The sequence below is a fragment of the Rutilus rutilus genome, assembly GCF_951802725.1.
Source record: "Rutilus rutilus genome assembly, chromosome: 12".
Taxonomy (NCBI): Eukaryota; Metazoa; Chordata; class Actinopteri; order Cypriniformes; family Leuciscidae; genus Rutilus; species Rutilus rutilus.
The window spans coordinates 35,726,772-35,749,280 of NC_140217.1; the positions used below are offsets into that span (position 1 = coordinate 35,726,772).

General features: G+C 35.6%; 1 protein-coding gene across 1 annotated transcript; it reads right to left on the reverse strand.

Annotated features, from left to right (window-relative positions):
* Positions 1-589: 589 nt before the first annotated feature.
* On the reverse strand, positions 590-22,326 carry tspan2a (tetraspanin 2a). Its single transcript, XM_084425647.1, has 8 exons — positions 22,082-22,326; positions 13,402-13,504; positions 6,101-6,198; positions 4,418-4,492; positions 4,250-4,333; positions 4,106-4,171; positions 1,523-1,606; positions 590-1,321 (listed from the first exon to the last, which is right to left on the reverse strand). Exons 1-8 carry the CDS (start codon positions 22,148-22,150, stop codon positions 1,256-1,258), a joined length of 645 nt encoding a protein of 214 aa, XP_084281773.1. The 5' UTR covers positions 22,151-22,326; the 3' UTR covers positions 590-1,255.
* Between the last annotated feature and the right edge of the window lie 183 nt (positions 22,327-22,509).

The following is a 22,509-nucleotide window of genomic DNA, read 5'->3' on the forward strand; positions in this document are numbered from 1 at the left end:
TATAATGGGGCTTTGTCAGTTGTAAAGGCACATCGATCAATTAAACTATTGGGTCATATTCTTGAACAGAAGACAAAGAGAAGCAATGGCTGAAGAATTTAGAAATGTGTTTGATTTGGCTGCTTTTGTACAATTTTACAGTAATCTTGCAAATTACATTTGTTGATCTCCCCAAAATCTGGTGTTTAAACTCAACATATTCAAAATCAGCCAAGTGAGGAAGGTAATGTGGATTAACCACTTAAACAAGTGACACACATGAAAAAGTCAAAATGAATGAAAACATGTTTAAAGAGTCTGAAGGTTGAGTTTCCTCTTAGCAATAACAAATATTCATATTTGCTATTACTGCTGTTATTTTTATTACATTACTATTAATCAACAATAAATTCCTACTGGCAAGATTTTAAAGTAACCTAATTAGAAATTTGTTTACTGCTTAACATTAACTAATAGCCTAGACTCAAAAGCAAACTCAAAAGGTTCCAGAGGAAGAGCAAGTTTACATTTCGATGAACAATTATGAAGCTAATTGTTTTTCTTTGTAATATCATGCACTCATGAATCTTTCACAATAGAACCAGGAATGTTACCAAATCAAATAGGTTTAATTTCGAGTTCATGCTGAAGAGTGACAATGTGTGTCAGAGGTCTTTAATCACACACTCTTCCACTCTTTGGCTTCATTCAGTATCTCTATGATGTGTGGCAAAATTACAATAACCAAATATTAATAACCAGCAAAACACAAAGATATGACCCATTATCTATTAGCACAGAAAACCTGGTCTACTTCACACAATAAATAACATGGAAAATAAGTTGATCAATAAGAGGCATCAGAAAGCTTATTTACATCAGTAAGAAAATGGTCAGTTCACTGTGAAAGTCTGGACCGAAGAAGGACTCGAGATGTGAGAACTCTCTATTAAGCGAGAGCAAGTTTGAAAAAGAGATGTACTCTATGTACCCCTTGTAATGATTCAGTGATAAATAAAGACAAAATAAATGTAAAGGTTAATTGGGTTACAATAGCAGTCCATGCAGTGGAGGTCATCTTCAAACAATGCAAGGAACAGAAAAGACACAAACGATCAGAGACAGAATGCTGTTCACAAAACAGTACCACAAGACCCACGCTGCCTCATGGGAGTTCCTCCACCCTGCTCCCAAGCCTGAATGTGATGGTCCGATGAGGTCAAAGAAGGTGCGCTTTGAAACAGTCCAACTGGGCGAGAGGGGAACTGTGAGGTGCCTAAATAACTTCTCTGCTGTTTCGAATGGCGCAGCAAAGAACCATGCTGAAGATCATGCCAATTATCTGTTAAAACAGTGAGGGAAATGTTCAGTTGTTATACATGATAAATAAATACAGGCTACAGTGTTCCCAAAAAGCATTTGAACACTTAAGCCACACTTATAAAGCAAATCTTTTTTTTTTTCGTCTCAAAATTAAGCGATAGCTCGTTGTATATATGAGTATGTCCAACTTTGAAAAAGAATGTTGGTTTCATATTCTTACCATTATTCCAGCAATGCCAAGCCCAACGTATCCAATTATGAAGAGTTTTTCATTGAAGAAGTCTTCGATAGCTTTAACGCAATCCTTGAAAGCATTTAAAAACAACATTAGATGAGTTTGGCAAACTGATGTTAAAACAATATATAAGCCTGCACATCTGTTCACTGTTCACAGATTTAGCTCTGGCTCTGACATCTGATTGGACGAGCACCAAAGCTGTTGTAAAATAGCAGAGATGTGCACACCATTTATAACTAATTATTATTCTGATTAATTAGTTAACTGAATATTAGAGTTTTATATCACATCTTTGTTGCCAAAAAGCTTTGTTGTGTCGCGCATAAAAACCCATAAACTATGTTAAAAACCGTATTTATGTTGATTTTAAAAATAAAAAAACTGGATGGAAATGCCAAGATTGCGTATTACGTTTCGTCTGCGCGCTCTGAGACGCCAGTCATTCATGATGTAGGGAAAAAAAGGCACAGTGGCTTCCCTGATAATATCTTACCAACCCAAGACTTTAGGACGGCAGTGTATATTCACACACACACACACCTGAATAGTAGTCATTTTTTTATAGGCTAAAGCCATTGTAAACACTGTTAACACGCTGTTGCGGTATCTTCTTTCTAATGTGCTTTGCTGATTGGGATCAACTGACAGTATGAACTTCACAACTGAAGCACAATGTGACATCATGTTTCTCAGCCGATCAATGTGCTTTCGTGACAGCTATAAATAAAAAACTGGCGCCTTTGTGCCCCTGTGGGCTTATCGGATCAAGTGACTCATTGGACATCTTGCCGCTGTCTGCTTCATTTCTCTCTCTAAGCCCTTCTTTACCTTCTCCCTCCCTCCCTCCCTTTCTTTACCCCGTACAGAGCAACATGGCTGCCACCTAAGGGTCTGTGTCAGAACTGCTCATCATTCGAGTATGAAAGGTGTCCTTCCTGTCAGTCTAAGGGCCAGATTTACTAACAGCTTGCGCCAGCGCAAACCCTCTTTTGGCATTAAAAAACTACTGTCAGGATTTGTTAAAGACATGCTTGTCTGTCCTCATTAACACTCTCCCTGCCACTGACTCGTTCTTCTGGCTATCCGTGTTTTCACTGTTATGTGGTAGGGGGCGCTGTTACACGTCTTCTGAAATAGTACAGCAACTCTGGATCCAAAAACAAGCGAAGATCTGATAATAACTAGAAGGCATGGATAGTAAGTAAGCTAACGTAATCAAACATTCAACAGCATATAAATCAAAACTGCCTAATGTTACCAAATGAAATGTTTAAAAGCAGAGGCTCTGTTCTTTCTTTGGATATATTGACTTTTTATTCATGCAACTTAATATTCTGGGGGCGATGAAAGTTTTGCGAATATGATTAAAAAAAATGCTGCTACTGGCTGGTAACTTTTGTAGAAAATGCAGGCGGGGAAAGAGTTAAATGCAACGCAGAGAGACACACCACATTCTCATCAGAACACATCTGATATTTAATAAACATGTGGAGAGGAATTTTGGACCAATGTAGTTTAACTGTGGCCGGGCATAGCACTGAAATTGCTCATTACTGTTGCACAGTATATATATATATATGTATATACAGTGCAATGCATAAGTGAATACACCCATGCTAAAGTTGACTAAAAAGAGGAATAAAAAATCATATTTTGGAAATTGAACTTAATGCCTTAATTTAAAAAATTAGGAAAAATCCAACCTTTAAGGACACCAATTTTCTTTGTGAATGAATAATGTATCGTAAATAAATAAATGTTCTTCCTTAAAATACATGGTGCATAAGTGAGTACACCCCTATGTTAAATTCCCATAGAGGCAGGCAGATTTTTATTTTTAAGTATTTTTTTATATTTTTTTTTAGGATACTATGCATCCTGATAAAGTTCCCTTGGCCTTTGGAATTAAAATAGCCCCACATCATCACATAGCCTTCACCATACCTAGAGATTGGCATGGGGTACTTTCCATAAGATCATCTCTCAATGCAAATCAAACTAGCTTTTAGGCTAACTGAAATAAAACCATGCCAATCTCTAGGTATGGTGAAGGCTATGTGATGATGTGGGGCTATTTTAATTCCAAAGGCCAAGGGAACTTTATCAGGATGCATAGTATCCTAAAAAAAAAAAAAAAAAAAAACTTAAAAATAAAAATCTGCCTGCCTCTATGGGAATTTAACATAGGGGTGTACTCACTTATGCACCATGTATTTTAAGGAAGAACATTTATTTATTTACGATACATTATTCATTCACAAAGAAAATTGGTGTCCTTAAAGGTTGGATTTTTCCTAATTTTTTAAATTAAGGCATTAAGTTCAATTTCCAAAATATGATTTTAATTCCTCTTTTTAGTCAACTTTAGCATGGGTGTATTCACTTATGCATTGCACTGTATGTATATATATATATAAAGTTATGCTTCTCTTCAACTAATTCAAGAGATTCCTTCAGAATAGTGAACTGAATAGTGAATTCCAATCAAGCAGATGAAGTGGCAGAGGTGAAATGATATTGAGCCCTCTAACATAAGCAATAAAAGATCGGTGCATTTTAACTAACCGTGTCAGGACTGGCTTCAGTGCACAGATAAGTAGGGCGAGAAGATTCAGTCCCACAGCAATCCAGCTGTGAAATAAGAACAGACATTACATCCACACAGACACTATGGCCACAGATCATTCACTAATCAAATGCTTGACTGACCACTTTGTGATAGATGGTGGCAATAGCAGTCCTGTTGTCATTTGCCAGAGTGGACTCATAGTAGTTTTGTACATCATTAATGATCTAGAAACACATGTGCTCATAATTACATGACAGTTCATTTCATATTTATGCTCAATTAAATGATTGACACGGTGCATGCAATACCTTTTCCTTATTCAAAAATCCAAAGACTCCGGCAGCGACCTCTGCCCCAAAGATCAACAGAAGGCAAGCAAAAAACTACAAAAGAGACTTCACTTTAGGTTTTCAATACTAATTGCAATTCAACAGGATCATATAACAGGATATCAAGAAGGTTATTTTCAATTATGTAAACATTTTATTTTATTTTAACACCGTGCATGGGTCGAGCATAATGAGACCAGAAACATGTATTAAGGAAGTAAAAAAGGTCCATTTTGATTTAATGTTTAATTTAAATTCTTCAGTGTTGACAAAAAAGTGCTCAAGGCAGAGTTGGCTGCAACTCATTACTATGTAATTAATTACTGTGATTTAATTACTTTCCCTTGAAAAAGTAAAGTAAGAGATTACTCTTAATTTTTCTGTAATTTAATTACTGTTACTTATGATGTAATTGCATTAAATATTATATAGACAATAGAACAATTCTATATAAAACAATAGTGGATTTAACATCAAAATGTAATGTCCAATTTTAAAATGTACGTTTTTAATGTTCTTCCTTTAAATTCTTTGGTCAATTCAAGAATAATTTATTCAATTTATTATTATATATTTGAAAGAATTAAAAGAGCAGTTCCATGTTTATCCTTGTATTGTTCAATGTGGGATTTGATTTGGAAAATAATTAGTAATAAGTAATGCAATACTTTTTTGTAATTAGTACAGTAATACAGAAACAGTGTGTTTCAGGGTATTTCTTCATTTATTGTTGCGTAGTTTGTACTAGAGGTGTTCACAGGTCCACTTTGATCCGAAAACCCGAGTTGGTTCGAGATCAAACTTTGACAAGTGCCTCGGACACGGGTCGGGTGTGATATTAGTAGCCTCTGGTCTTGGGTACTTTTAAATATATGTGCTTTTACAGATATAACCTGAGAATACCCGAATTCTTTCAAAATATGCCAACTTTTTATTATTTGTTTTGACCGTTCAATAATATTTTATTATTTAAAACTAATGATTCTACTTTATTCCAGGCTTATATGTGTACATAACCAAACCCTCCTGGATACCGTGTTCTGCAACACCCGAGGCATTCGAGGGAATGATTAATGTTAACATTCATATCAATTTATGTCGTTTGAGCTTGTGAGCGGTTGCACTCGCTCGCCCCAGAAGAAAAATTATATACTGTTGCCAGACACATTAATTACAGAAAACCATCTATATTCAGTACAAACTCAAATGAACAAAAATGAAACCTTAACTGTATAGTTTGGTGTTTTTCCTCAAACAAAGCAATTTGTGAAAATCCACAGAAAACATTTGCACACATTTTTGACATACTCAAAGCAGATATTATATGGCAACATGGCTAAACAGCTAACGTAAACGTTTGTGACCTGCAAATAAAGCAGAAAGACGGGCATATTTTTTAAATCTACACCTGCCGTGGTGTTTCTTATTTGCTGTATCTTATTTTGGTCTGTCATACCCGGCTGAAAAAGTCCCCACTCAAACTCTATGCAGGGGATCGGGTTTGAAAAAAGTTCTCGGGTCTCAAGTGTAATTTTATCGGGGTCAGGTTTTTCTTTTTTTCAAATGAATTGATGCACATCAGGTTTGGGTGAGAAGTGATTCGAGTCAATTCGGGTCAGGTACAGATCTCAGGACCCAAGAAGACCTCTAGTTCTTACCCACCGATCCCAGAAGACACTGTGACTCTCTCACGGCCCCAAAGCAACCGAAGAACCCCACCAACATCATGACACCTCCTGCTCCGATCAAAATGTACACCGCTGCGGGGAGAACAGAGTACAGTGTAATGTTGAAAGTTAGTTCTAGAAAATCCCAGCGTGCAGTTCATTATATGACCAGATGATGGCAGAACATGAATAGGTAATATCATTTATTAATTTCAACTGTAAAAGTGCTCATATGCTCTAATACAGATGGCAGATAAATGAACATAATGTGGACCCAGGTGTACTTTTAGATGACTGAGAGTGAAAGCAACTGATTCAAATTTTATGAAGGTTTTGTAGGCATTTCCTGACAGATGGTCAAAATCAAAATCACCTTTATGTGTTAGGTAATTTCCCACTCAATGTAAACTACAATCCCACCAAAAAACACAATTCTTGTGTTTTGCATGTCTATGCATTGAAGTGTGAAGTTTGAGTTGCGCCTCTTCACGTATCTCCAACAACCAGTGTCAAAGGCCTCGGCTCAACAGAAACAGTCTTTGTGTGAACAACACACACAGACACCACAAGCTCAACCGTTGCGCTGACGCCTTAATCGTATTTACCGGCATGGTTTTATTTTTCCCAAAACAGTTAAGCGCAACCCTTACCCTGCAGCCGTTTTCATTGGTCATCTCGATCACACACACACACATATATACATATATATATATATATATATATATATGCAATCAAAATGGTAATATATTTCATGCATAAAATGTATTATGCCATATTTTCATATATAAAGTATAAACTGATAAACCACCTAAAACACCCTAGCAATGCACAACAGTTGCACATTGTGGCAGCAGGTTTTGCTTGAGCAAACAGCACTCTAATTTTCTTTAGAAAATGTGAAACTGTAGTTAAAGACATAACATTTCAGATCTATTTTGGACATTCATGATTACGGGATCTTCATGATCTTGTTGTCATTCTCCTCTTCTTGCCAATTATCTCACCATAGCAACAATTCAGCCACCCCAGACGCAGGGCGCTGACACGTCTGCTGTGCCACACTCACTTGAGACCGCCGTTGCTAGGATGGCACAGTCTCCCTCGCGAACAACCGCTTTCCCTTGCCACTTTAGACAAGCTAGAGCCATACTAATTAATGGAAAAAGATAAACTAGAGCAAAATCTGAGGGCCTGGTGAAGCTAAACGCAGCTAAATATGCTACAATCCCTGATGTTTAACGCCAGACTATAAATTAAAAGTTAATTGTACACAGGTTTACATTTCAGATATGATTCCACTGACATTTCCATCCTTGAAGGAGTCAAGAAGGCCAAACGGCTTGCCAGAAAGCACAGAGCTGAAGTTTTGCCGAGGTTTTATTAAGGCTAAAGGAAGACAAGCACCACAACCCACAATAATTGATCCCCAAGGGAGAAAATAATGTTGTTTTCCGAGGACAGAACAAAGGAGATTTGACACGAGTCCTCTGTGAGTTCAGCAAGCTAAAAACACCAAGCCTCCTCTACTCTTGACTTCCTAATTGCCAAATGGATGGAAAACAAGCTGACATTTAATATAAACAGCCCTCCTCCTTTCCTTATACTATAAACACTGAACATCTCTAAATGGGCAGAGAGCTCTCTCTTCAACATGCCAGGACTCAGTCAATTCATTACTTGAGAGCTCGGAAAATGGGCAATTGTTGTTTAACAATGATGCAAGAACATCAACAGCAAGAAGATGAGCAAATGGAAAGTCTTGAGTTTTCTGCAAAGGTGTTGTTTACCCAAAGATCACATGCTGTCAGTGTCGACTGGAATTATAAATGCACGATAGCAACAGCTATGATGCAAAAAAAAAAAAAAAAACACACCCATAGCAAAGAGTATAGAAGCCCAAGAGGCGAAACTCTGTTGTGTTATGGGTAACAGTCTGTAGATGGCGCTGCGGAGGCGCGTCCGCCATTATGGACTGAAAGCTGCTGAAATCGTTAGCGCCAGTTTGCACGCCACACAACCAAACTGTGAAGATAAGCAAGTGGTCAAAACGCAAGCAGTGTTCTGCAATCATTTTTGACTAATGCTTCCATTCTATGCCTCTTCTCTCACAAAAAGAAAAAAATACAAAAAAACTTCTCGTACACAAATGCACACACAATAGATGGTGGTGTCTGATTAATTACTGAGATCTTATGGCACCGCTTCCATTTTAGTACTGTTTATAGTTCATGTGTGCACTTGCTAGATTGCACATCTTTTTTGTACCTTTCCGCCTGTAATAGGACATTCACAGATTGTTTTTGTTCTTGCCATTGAAACGTTCACTGTGTGCACTTTCACTGAAGATGTTGAAAAAACAAGTTGTTAACCCTCAGAGAGTCTTCGGTCACTTCTGACCGAAAAAATTTCTGTTTTGAATTTTAAAAAATCACAGCTTCATCGGAAGGTTATGATACTTGGTGACTTTTATGGCATTAGGTATATGTATGCAAAAAAAAATTGAGGTCATGATCCAAGCATGCTAAGTGGTCGTAAAAAAAATAGTCACACTCAGTGCCTTCGGTCAAAAATGACCGACCCATAGGAAATGAATGGGAAATTTACAAAAACACAAAAATTCTCTGAATTTTTGTCTGTACAATCTACAAATCGGCCACGATTCTAAAAAAAAGTACACCGCAGTAAAGGGGTGACACTCTACAACATCAAGAGTGCAAAAAATTCACACCCACCCACACACACACACATAGAAACACACTTTTATACACATACACACCAATAAATTCAGATTACAAAAAATCTGTTTTGAATTTTTAAAAATCACAGCTTCATTGGAATGTTACGAAACTTGGTGACTTTTCTGGCATTAGGTATGTGAACACAGAAAAAAATTGAGGTCATGATCCGAGAATGCTAAGTGGTCGTAAAAAAAATAGTCACACTCATGGTCTTCGGTCAAAAATGACCCCCATAGGAAATGAATGGGAAATTGACAAAAACACAAAAATTCTCTACAAATCGGCCACGATGCAGAAAAAAAGTGCTCAGCAATGAAGGGGTGAAACTCTAAAACATCAAGAGTGAAAAACATAACATAATTAATAATTATAATTAAAATATATATATAATTAATATAATAATTATTAAAATTATTAAAATAATAATTAATAAAATGTTATAAACCTTGGCAAAAAGTATTATTTGACAATTTAAAAAAAAAATACAATCAATCCACATCTTAAAAGTAAGTAATTTGGTCCAAAAACAACTAGAATTCACAAGCATCTCCATTTAGAGCTATTACAGGCATCTAGTGGTAAACCCATGCAATAACATGATTTATTTAATTTTATGTTTAATAAATTGATTTATTTTTTTTATTTTTATTTTTTTTCTGAAAGCCTAGTCTCTATTTTAACTGAAAATACCGCATAGAAAAATAAAATAAAAAAAAAAAATAATTTTTAAAAAAAACATTATTTTCAATGGCAAAAAATGGACTATAAATATTGCATAAATATTAATAAGTTCAATCAAATTGTCTCAAAATACTAAATTAAAAAGAATAAATATTATAGAACAAAAATAAATTGCATTGGTTTTTACTGGGATGGAGGAAGTTTCATTTTTAGGTGTCCGGTCACTTCTGACCGGGAAGGCACTGAGTGTGACTGCTAAACGAAGACTCTCTGAGGGTTAATATTTTTGTGATATTCTATGTAAAAGATTAACTGTCTTTAGAAATGTTCATTTATAATTTTATTTATTTATTTTTCCAAATCATATATATGGTGATGTTCACTAATTTCAAAATCAACATTTGAATAAATATCTTATTACTGTGTGTGTGTCTGCCTATATATTATTTCATGAATTTCTGTTATTCATATAACAAGGAAAATGCATAATAGAACATAAATATTGATAGATTAAAGGTTTGCAGTAATTTTATAATTGTATCTTTGCAAACCGTAAGTGGTAGGCTAATGAAGCCGATTCGGTGGGGGACATACCCTTACGAAAAAGTACTATAGGAATCTTATAGTATTTTGGGACAAAATATTATAGTAATCTTATAGGAATACTATAGTAATTTGGGACATACTATAGAAGTACGATAAGACTACTATAGAAATACTATAGCAGCTTTAAAATATTATAGAGGTATTACAGAACATCACAGAAGTATGTTATGTTCTGTAATACCTCTATAATATCCTAGAGCCGCTATAGTATTTCTATACTAGTACTTCTATAGTAATATTTTGTCCCAAAATACTATTTTCCTAAGGGTAATTAGGCCATGCATAACCAACACATAGAAGTAACATTTTCTGTCATTTAACGTCGGTCATACTCATTAATGTATTTTAAATTGTTTTCATATTTAGATATGACGGCCAGAAAAAATTAAGTTATGTTAAGTTTTTGATATGTTAAGTTGGTTCAGTGCCATTGACTCCCATTATTTTTAGGCGTTTTCCTTCAGTTTTCAGTCCATAATGGCGGCCGCGCCGTCACGTCATGGGGGCAACTGTTGCTATGGAGCGTTCTATTGAGTTTCGCCTCTTGGGCTTCTATACTCTTTGCCCATAGGATCTAACAATAGCGCATAGATAAAGTAACATACCGGTAACTTGTCTAGGAGAAGGATGGCACGTATTTGCTTGATATTACAATGGGGGGGGTGAAATGTGATTTCACTTACATTATTATTAAAATAAAAATTACAAAATACATTTTTACAAAACCATTTCACCAGTAACTCTTTACTTAGTTTTTAATAGTCCAGTCTTTGAAAATATGAAGAAAAAAAAGTCTGTTAGGATTATTTTAGTTTGCTCAAAAAGCCCAATCATCCGTTTACTGATGTATCACAAATCTATTTAAACATGTACTTAGATGCAATTGATTTAAAAACTTTTTCCCACCACTTCTGTGACTAAAATAAGTGTAATTTGCATCTGGTAAATACTGCAATATCTTTAGCTAAGAAGTCTGAGTTAATAAATAAATAGAATATCTGAGTTGTGTTTCATACGGAAATAAAATATCCTAGTGTTATATATACAGTATACTAGGCAACAGAGAAGATATTATGTATTTTTGCAGAATTCTTCATCTTGCTTCCTGTTTTTGTCTCCTGCATCTGCTGCATTAGCTTCATAGCACATAGTTGTTTGCCAAGTGATATTCTTCTGTTACTGGGTAGACACTGTTTCCAAGCATAAACATATTGCCAGGAAATGCTTGTTATCTTATGGTCTACTAGAGACGAATCCACAGAGCATCTCTCACTTCTTCTTTTTTTATTATCGCTCTGTCACCGAGACATCATTCAAACGTTTATGCCTTAGATTATACCTGGTTGATCAGCTTCAGTGTCTGGGTATCAGCATATGATGTCAAGACCCAGTTTTGCAATTTGTTTCATAATCATTGTGTTTAGCACTTGCAAAGTAGTTGTTTGTCCATTATGTAGCTCCGGACAGCAGTTAGCAGTCCCATATAGATCGTCTCATTGCTGCCACCAGTGGAAAAGCAGCAGGAGGCGGGTTATTAATGTCCAAATAAATGCCCTTAAACGCAGTTCTATAACTAGAGACACCAATCAACACACTAACCATTATAAATAAACCAATTACTGCACCACTCCTCTGCAAGACCAATGAGGTATATGTTGAGACCAGCTTTCCGACCAACAGCAGCTCACCAAACGGCTGCTCTGGGGACTAAACCGGAGCTAAAGGGGAAATTACGTTTTTATAATTAACCGACACCAGTTACACGCCTTCCCCCATGAGAAATCAGGTTTGGCTATTAGCAAGAACTATCAGTGTCCCTGCTTATTCATCACAGCTAAAACCAATATCAGATTCGCCATTTCAGAGGCCATTAGGGCTCCATGATGCAGATGGGAAATTTCATCTTGAAATGGTGCTTTATTAATAGGCATTGGTGTTGTGCTTATTTATGAAACTGTGAGGTACAATATGGATTTCTTTATGACAGTTTCTGTACTTTGTGATTAATAAACAGATAACGTACCATGGTAGAATTAATGCTGCCTTCACGACACATGCAATCAGAATTATCGTAAAATATGAGTTTCCTAGTTAAAAATAGGACATGAACACCCTCTCATGTTATATTTACCACTGGGAATCTCTGAGATAATTTTGATACCCGAGTTCCCGAGGTGAGCGTGCCATAAACTATAAACATGACGATTGCTGCTGTGACAGGAATGCTATATTAGTTATTTCACAACAGCTACATCGCCTTGTCTTATCATTAGAGTAGTGCATATTTACATATATGAATAATCATTGTATTGTATGTTTGTATACACAGCGAAAATAGCCTGTATTTGACCGAAATTCCAGAATCGCCAGCAAGCTGATTATCTAGACAGCGCTGTGAATGTTTATATAGTTGTCAATGAATGGGACACTACATTTCATTTCGGCTTTTCAAAGATTTTCCCAATAAATAGGCAAGAATAAACCCAGTGTCCTCCATTATTCCTGTTCTTTCCAACAATGAAGCACTTAAATGCAATGAGCTAATAATCATGAAAGTGGGAAAGAGGACATTTCCGCTAGCATATGAAGGCAGCATAATAAATGCCACATTATCATTACAACACATAATATTTATCCCATGATGTAGTGCATAATGGCATATGCAGCATGTTCAACAACAAGAAGGGAAGCATTTAATGATTATTCACTGTCTGTCACAATATCTCTATATAGCACAAAAAGTTTTCTTTAATCTTGTGAGATCTAATCTGATTGGCTGGCTTAATGCAACAAAAGTCAGGGTGCAAAGGTTTATTTCAGTCTTTCTCGTGTACACAATATTTTTTTCTCTGTTTTCTTAGTTTTTAGAGGGACAGAAATTTAGATGACAAAGTCTGCACAAATTTCGTAATTACTAAATTGACTAAAATAAAATTTAAATAAATTAAAGCTAAATTAACACTGGCCAACACTGCTGTGCAATTATTTTTCTTGCATGTTTTTTTTCTTTATTTTGCTCTATCATTGTAGTATCAACTATTTCAGATAAACGCACTCCTAAATGGTACAGGAAAAGAAAGGAAACTGTGGTTAGTCATTTTATACTCTGTCACATGGCCCATTTTTAACAGTTTCTCCTATTCATATATTTACAGTGTAGTTTCCTCTCCTAAAAACCCCCAAGTCTGCTTTCATGACACTATATTTTTCATTAGGTTTATGAAACCTACAAAACTGTTATGTAAACATTTGCTGTTTTGCATTTGCTCACCAATGAAGAAGTGTTCAGGGGCATCATTTTCGGCTAAGAGGTTGGCCGTGTCTGGGTCAAACCTCAACCATAATCCAACAGCCAACACCACTGAGCCCGACAGCTGGAAACAAGAGTGAAACAAATCAGGAACATGTGCGGAAAAAATTCACTTCACGCTGTTTCTGTGACCTTTGCTGGTCCTTACTCCATGTCTTTGATTTCAAATTCTGCACTGGTCTATTTAGTTACAAACACATGAATGCAGGGTTTGACTTTGAGAACAGGATACTTTGTATTTTTCCCATCCTCGTAACTGGAAGGATAACCTTGACTAAAATAGAGCATTGATTGTAATTCTGTAAGATAAAGAGTATTATTGTGATACTGAAAACAACCTTTTGTCCATCTGTAAGGTCATCATCAGAGAAAGTTTGTTTGCCTTCTAGTTATCAAGTCAAAGGGAAACCTACTAGACATTTTAGATTTCCAAGTTTTAGTAGTGTTGTGGTGAAGACCACCTAAACCGAGGCTAAGTCGAGACCAAGACCAGACTAACATTCCTCAAGTTCATCTGAAAGATTAACATTTACTGCCTGAGAAATGTCTTATTATTAGTCAACTATTACAATTAGAATAATAAGAGACTATATAGAGCTGTTACTAATCAAATGAAATCACTAACAACAAAATGTATCTTTTCACAGAAGAGGTGGCACAGAAGTTCATCTGAACTGGTAAAATTACAAATGCATAAATAATGTTGAGATTAATGTTTTAAAAATAACATTTTGTTTATTGAACATTTGTATAAAATCAATATCACTTTGCAATTGTGCTCATATTTGTGAAAACACCCCTCTTGCTTGTAACATTGCTTAATTATATCATATGTTATAATATAAAAATCATATCTTGAATTTTGGTGACATTTTTGACACAATTCCTTGTATAATTTCAGACCCGCCACAACAGTAACAAAATAAATGAAATTAGAAATAAGTTATTGATTGCATCTGAAGTAGGAAGTTTAGCATCCAATTCCATTATGATGTTAAAAAATAAATCAGACAATGCAACGGCAATTTAGCGATAAATTTTGTGGTCTTGAAATAAAATCCAGAAGAACAAATGCGGTCGAGACCGAGACAAGATCAAGGTCTTAAGACCGGTCTCGAGAACTAACACTAAATTTTTAAAAGTCAACAGTTAATGTTAGCTCAGTTATAATATGCAATTTTGAAATGGTGAAATATTAATAATAATTATGACAAAACTCAGTTGAAAAACAATCTATTAATATTAAAAGTCAAATTATTAATAGATAAAAAAAATCCTATTATGACCTTTATATCTCATCATTTTGATGGCTAATAACTGACTTTTTAAATTCATAATTTCGAGTTTTTATGACTTTTTGTCTTATGTGGCAGATGCATAATCTTTGTGGAACAGGTGATTATTGCAAAGGCGACTAAATTTTGACATCATGAATGTTATCCGTGTGCATTTTTAAGTGTAAATTGAGAATCTAAATAGTTTTTGAGGCCACTGTCTACTTTGGTGCCCATCTCTATGATCAACAGGCAGGCTGTGCCAGTCTGACAGGCTTGTCCTGCTGGTATCCACCATCCCCCAGTGCCATCCCCTGCCCCCTCATACCCACCCTATGCAACACCAGGACATAAAACTGCACAGGACAACGACCCACTTCTTTTTTTGCCTGCCCTCTCAAAGACAAAGGCCTTGCTGTCCAGCGCAGTGAAACCACTCTACAGATAACCAATGACTGAAGCCACTGTGCCCTAAATTACATCTTACACTAACCATTTAAGCCAATCTAATGACCATTAGCGCAGTGACAAAATCACAGTGTGATGTGGCCTTTGAATGGTTCCTATGACATTTGTGTGGTTTTGAGCAACAAAGTCTAAAGAACAAAGAGAGGCTTTAAAAGAACTTCATTTAAACCCTTCATTAAAATAAAGCTGAAATCAAAACTTACCTTAATATTTTTCAACTAAAACTGATTTTAGTTCAGTTAATTGCATATATGCCACATTTCTAATTTTAGTTCAAGTACTAAAATTACTAAAGCTGAACTAAAACTAAATTAAAGCTAGAAAAATAAAAAACTACAAATGCACATAACAAAATTACTAAAACTTAAACTACAATTCAAAATAAAAGCCAATTCAAAATGTTAATAAATGCCACAATAGTATATAAATAGTACTTATATAACACTGATCTAATTATACAATCTATTGGTTTATGAATAAGTTTAAGTATATATTTATTTAGTCGAAAATTAATTACTTGCATCCATGTAATTCCAACCCTGTATAACAAAACTAGCAACACCAAGATCAGATAAAATATAAACCTTCTAAGTCGCAATGGATAAAACCGTCTGAAAAAATGTAAATAATATTTCTTTAGCACAAAAACAAAATTACAGAGTGTTTGAGACTGAGCTTCATTTTTACATTCAACAAAACAGGATGGTGATTTATACTAAAAGTATAAAAAAAGCACCATAAAAGTATAAAAATACTGGTAAAGTATTGTCTACTAATAATCTTTCTTTAGATTTTAATATGAGGCCATGTAACTTGCAGCATAACAACGGGTCACGTGATACATGAAAACCAATGGCATTTATATCAGCGACATGATGCACCAATAATGGAAGGCACAATTTTTTATTTGAGCATAAACACAAATTAGGAGGTGAAGATTATGAGCCAATAACAGCTTTCAGTCTGTTTCTCGCGAAAGCTATCGTCTGATTTCCGAAGACTAGGAATATAATGCGCTAATCGCATTGACGGAATAACATGGGGTCAGAAAACCGTGGGTGTGTCTCATTATGGCAAGCCCTTTTAACATTTAAAAGCTAATTTTGACTATCCGGAATTAACATTGTAGATATCAACAATGTCTTTCTGACTAGTCGTAATTACATTTTGGATAGTTGGAATTGTCATTCAAGATATCTGTAGCGTAATTGTGACTAGTCGAAACGACAGATAGAGATATCTGTAATTCAGTTTTGACTAGGCAGAATGAAAGTTAAAGATATCTCAAACGTCATTATGACTAGTGCAAATTATTGTGCATGACGTTGCTCTATTTTAGATATCCATTTCCCCTCCCCGCCATAATCAAAGAAGAATTTCCTTATTTCTATGAATGGAAGAAGAAAGAAGCAGTCATGGCTGTTGGCTGTAATCGAAAAAAACACCAGAAAATGTTTTTTATATACAAAAAAAAAAATTTTTGCAATGCTATGTTTATGTTCATGCTTAAAAGGTTATGGTTGCCGTAAGATTTATGCGTTAAAGAGATTCACACTAATTCACTTTAATAAAGATGCTTACATGCATGCTATTCTTGCCATGGAAGTACAATAACATTAACTTCCTTAGATGAGAAAAAAGTTCTTAGTTCAGATTAGTTCTTATTTTTTTATTTAATTTTTTCAGTTTGAAACAGTATCTAACAGCATTAAAAAGACGATTAAAAACTCTGGTTGCTCCGACATGGTGCTAATCAGTGCTAATTAAAGTTAACAATTAACAGGTGCTATGTGATTTGATGATTTGAACAACACGCTCTGCTCCCGCCTAAAGTGTGATGCATACAGAAATCTGCAACGTCATTTGGCCTAGTCAAAACTCTAATTCAAGATATCTGTAATTACATTTTGACTAGGCAGAATAAAAGTTACAGATATCTCAAATTTCAGATATCTCTAATCAAAATTAATTTCAAGATATCTATAACTTGATAATAGATATCTACAATTAAATTATGACTATCCCGAACTCCAGTTTGAGATATCTACAACGGCATTTTGACTAGTCATAACTCCAGTTACAGATATCTACAATGTAATTTCGCCCAGTCAAAACTTAATTTAAGATATCTGAAAAGGAACATGTAGATATCTTGAATTGAGGTGAATTAAAGATATCTTGAACTGGAGTTATGACTAGTCAGAATCAAATTGAAGATATCTCAAACTAGAATAACAGATATCTACAATTCAGCTGCAGATATCTGTAATTCACATAGTGGATATCTGCAACTGAATTGTAGATATCTGTAATGATAAACCCCATACAAATGAATGGCAAAAGTTACGTCATTTGTCCTAGGAAGAATGTCTTTGTGGATATCTGAAATGACAATTATGGATAGGAAGAATGCAGTTGCGGATATCTGAAATGACAATTATGGATAGGAAGAAAGTAGTTGCGGATATCTGAAATGTTCTTTTTGACTATAGGCAAAACTGAATTACAGATATCTGCAACACATATCCAGTCTAGCTGTTAAATGTTAAAATGGCTTGCCATAGTCTCATTTATGGGTGATCTATAGAGGGTTTTCACTACACGTCATCAATCCGGAAGTCGGACATTTTGGAGGCACTGAACGTAAACAATGCCACTGAACTGAACGGACTCGCAAATTTGGCTGATTATTGCTGCTGAAAATGGTCGAGTTTTGGACTGTACTAATCGGTCGCACCGGGAAAAAACATTTCGAGTTCTTTAGACTGTCAGAAGTTAAGAAAGAGAAGATGATGAAAGAAGGCATTTGTGGTTGAGAGAGGCACAGCATCAGCCACATGTGTAAATGAAGCGCTGACTGTGGCTAAAATGTTGACGTAGTTCACCATGGCTACATTCACACGGTCAGTCCAAATCCGATTATCTTTGTATCCGATTGGAATGTGATCTAAAATTATGTCCACACTGTGTATTGCAACTGTTCAGATCCGATTTGTGTGTCCACGCAGCTCTTTGGCAATGACGTTGCGTTGTTGGAGGGGTTTGCATTTGCATTAGAGATGTTGTCTTATTTAAATTTTACAACATGGAAATGTGTAGCCGCCGCGCTGGACTACTGCGTCTTGAGCACTGGTCTTGAGCCTGCTGCAGAACTGTAGGAGGCTGGTATGCACAGCTTTTTTTCCGCGCTCTTATCTGCGCCGGTTTCAAAAATAATCATTTTCTACTCGTCCGGCACTTTGCAACAACACAGCCTTGTTTCGGCAGCGACTTTCAGCATGTTCCCTATAACAACGTCTGATGTTTACATTTTACGTGGCGTGAGAAAGTAACATACCACGCAAAATCCGATCAGAGCGTTCAGACTGAAGCGGATTTCCTGATATGTGGTTTGAATAGGATTTCAAACCACATGGATGTAGCTTGAAACGGATTTCATGTGCTTTTTTGGACTGACAATCTGAACGTAGCCTATGTCGGGATAAGAAATAGAAGGAAGAATTGCAGTAAGGGCTAGCTCGTTCAGATCTTTACCACATATTAACTTTAGTTTGCTCTTCCCTGCTTACTAAGTTCTTCTCTATATGATTTTGCAGCTTCCATGTGTTTTTTTCCGTGGTTTATTAGTGTAACAGTGTGTTCAATCAATAGTACATAAATTGTGCAATCTATGCTGTTGTTTACATCCGAGTGCCTCCATAATGGCCGCGCATCCGGGTTACCGCCCAGAACGTGACGTCGGTGAAAACCCTCTATCCCATTAAGTAGGAGTAGTATGCAAGGAAAACCAAAGATATCCTTCATTTAGATGCATTTATGCACTTATAGCACTAAGCTGGATTGAACTTTTATCAAAGGAATAATAAAACGAAGCGTATAAAGCAACTGAGACCATAAAATGATCAAATATTAACCTTATCCACCTCACGGGACATGCTGTAAAATTATTATCTGAGGACGTACTGTGCATGTACTCTGCTTTGCATGTGACAAAAACTTAATCAACAATGTGGCGTTATCTTTGAAGAAATGACAACACCATTATTGTCCAGAAAGTTGTTTCAGTCTCAATGCACCCTTCAGAATTCAATGCAGCCCAGTGAATAAAGGGGTGTTGAATGCAGCACAAGAGGGTTGTACACTTTCAATAACTTTCCTTAGTAACCCGATCTTTGAGAACTAGCTTTGAAGGTTTGCCCATTCAGCATGTGCAGCTTGCATCTTAAAAAAAGTTTGCACAGTCACAGAGAAATTTCAAAGCCCCTTATGATGGATTATGTATGTTGTTTGCTTCTTACGCACAAGTGCAAGTATCAAGGTAAAAACTATCCTGTTAGTAAACTTGTCACATTCATATTCTATATTAGGGTAGGCTACATCTCACATCGGCAAAAAAGTGTAAAACCAATATGCTTTCTTAATAAAACAACTATTGGTTTATTTTGATATATTTTATACGTGTAACTCGTCAGCTAGTTGCCCTAGATGTTTTCCCTGGTAATTTTGCAAACTCTGTTACCAGCAAACTGTATGCCACTACATACACTTATTAAGTGCTACACTTTAAGTGACTCAAATATTCAACGTCTCTTTGGTCTATTCTACCATATGCACAGTGGTTATTTAAAGACTTTTTTAAAGAATTGTATGGTTTGCAGATATTTCTGTAAGATTCTCAGCATGTTCACTAAAGACAAGAATATTTTGTAATCAGAAATCTTCCTTAAAGATCATTTTGATAGTTTTAAGAGATGTTCTGCAAAACCCTAGTCCGTGTAGATGTAAACTATACCCTGAAATAATATCAGAAGCAGCATTCTAGTTATTTAAAATAAAAAACCATTAAAAAAAACATAGTTGTCAATGACAGTAACATAGTTGACACAAGAAACATAGTTGACTGGACACATTGTTACAATGACACCTCAAGTCATTTGCATGTGAAGATCTCTTATGTTTTCACTGGCAAATAAATAAATAATAAGTTAATTTAGTAAAATAAGTCAAACATCCCTTAATCCTTCCTCATCCTGATTCACCCTCATGCACATCAAATAGAGTTAAATTATGATTAAAAACTAATCCATGACAAATAATTCATTATATCATCAGAGGACACGAGGACACAGTCACACAGTTGGACCATTACAACTATTTCATTCAAGAGTTGGCTCTACAGGGCAACTTATTTGACAGGTAACATAGTTGACAATGTTACCATTTTCACTCATAATTTCAAGGGCAGGCCTTGTCTGGTTAACCAAGCGTTATGTTTTATTACTTGATCAGGTTAACCTCAAATGTTAGTATTTACTTGAATTAAAAATCATAAAAAAATATTGCAAACCATAACAATGTACCCAACATAGTTGACGGGCAATTAGTATACTCCTTGACAAAAGATCATTGGAGGTAAAATAAAAAATTAAGAGGATATTTAGCATAATGTCTTCAAAATATCTGCCGCAGAAGAAAAAAACCACATGATGCTTGTCATTTTTTAGATTTTCGTGGTTTGGTTAGTAAGGCCTAGTTGACAGAATTTTAGCTTACAGTAAAATTAAACATTTTCTTATTTGAAAGAAAATTACATTTAAACTCAATAGTAGTAGTTCTCTAGACCCACTGACTTCAAAGAACGGTCAAAGCAAGAACTAATTTAACGGAAGCAAACTAAAAAACAAGGTGCACAAAATATTTGTGTGAGATTATAGTATGCATTCTCTTAATGGATAAAAGATGATATTTCAAAAGAAAATTGTTAGAAAAAATAAAATCATCATTAATGTACATAAAATGTACCCTAAATTATAGAATGACCCACATTTCCACTTTAAAACACAATTATGGATCCACACAGTACTTTCTAAGACTTCACAATCACATCACAACCTCAAATGATCCAAAATAAATAAGACCAATTCTGTTCATCTGGCTATACATGAGTTTTGTTGAAAATGTCACAACAAACTGACAGCCTGTTAAACATTTGTCACTCTCAGCTGGTGGGGTGTACTAGAAAATGGCCAAATAAAACATTGAGACACTGTCCACAATGCAGGTGGATGGATAGAGAGTCAAAAAAACAATAAGAAACCGTTTCTCCTATGGTATGGCATAGTTAGTTAACTGTTATATTATATACATACAGGCGAGACTTGGCCTAAATATTCAATCAAAAGTCAGCTAATTAAGGTTTTATTATTTGCATTTAACTTAAAAGCCAATAAATAGGCTACATGAATTATTTAATAAATATTGCATTAAATTAATAAATACAGATATATTGTGGAAAATGGCTTTTTCAAAATAAGGAACTATTTTAAAATCAGTGTCAATAAACAATAAGTTCCCATTGAGACATGCTGACACAAATCCACGCTAAGAATATTCACTGGAGAAAAAACTGTGCAACTTGCCCCGTTCTTCCTTATAGACCATGGATACTATAAACATACAAATATATAGCTTTCCTCTAAGACATAGGCACATTGTGGCTGTGTTTCAAAATCTACTGTCTATCTATAATGCACAAATGATGCTCAAAATGTCTGCACGTGCCTATGAGGCTCAAAAGTGATGTCCAGATAGTCGGCTCACAAGGTATTGAGACAGGACCGACATCTGTCACCTGTTTGTAGTTTACAAAAACATCGGCGTCCTAAATGTGTTGCTGTTGTTGTTGCTAGAGTCCATAGAAACCTGCATCATGCGAAAAAATATATATAAAAAAAATTGTGCCGAGACAGAAAATTCATCCTACAGATGTTGAGCAACTCCTAGAAAACAAGGCGACAGCAAATGCACGTACACTTGTGTCAGTGCAATTCATTATAGATCAAAGCATGTATGTGTGACATCATCGTCACGCAGATATCATCAGCACTGTTCGCACTTACCCAGAATATGAAGTTGAAGACGAACAGCAGGTATTTTACACATTTCATGCCGCCCTGTACTTTGCTCATCCTGCCAGCCGTTTCGTTTCGCGCGCTCGCCGTTTCGACCAAAATGTTTGCGCAAATGTGCAGGCCTGTCTCGGAGATTTAGGTCAGTAATATTATTCAAGCAGAATCCACTCACGGACCGTCAACACCAACGCTGCTCGCGTGTGCACAGTGTGAGCGAGCGCGCGAGCGCGCGCGGATCAGCACCGCCCATTGGTCCAGCAGGACACGGGGGCGAGGGCAATGCTTCTTTCCCGCGTTTTCCTGAATGTGGATAGATAGATAGATAGATAGATAGATAGATAGATAGATAGATAGATAGATAGATAGATAGATAGATAGATAGATAGATAGATAGATAGATAGATAGAACACACGCC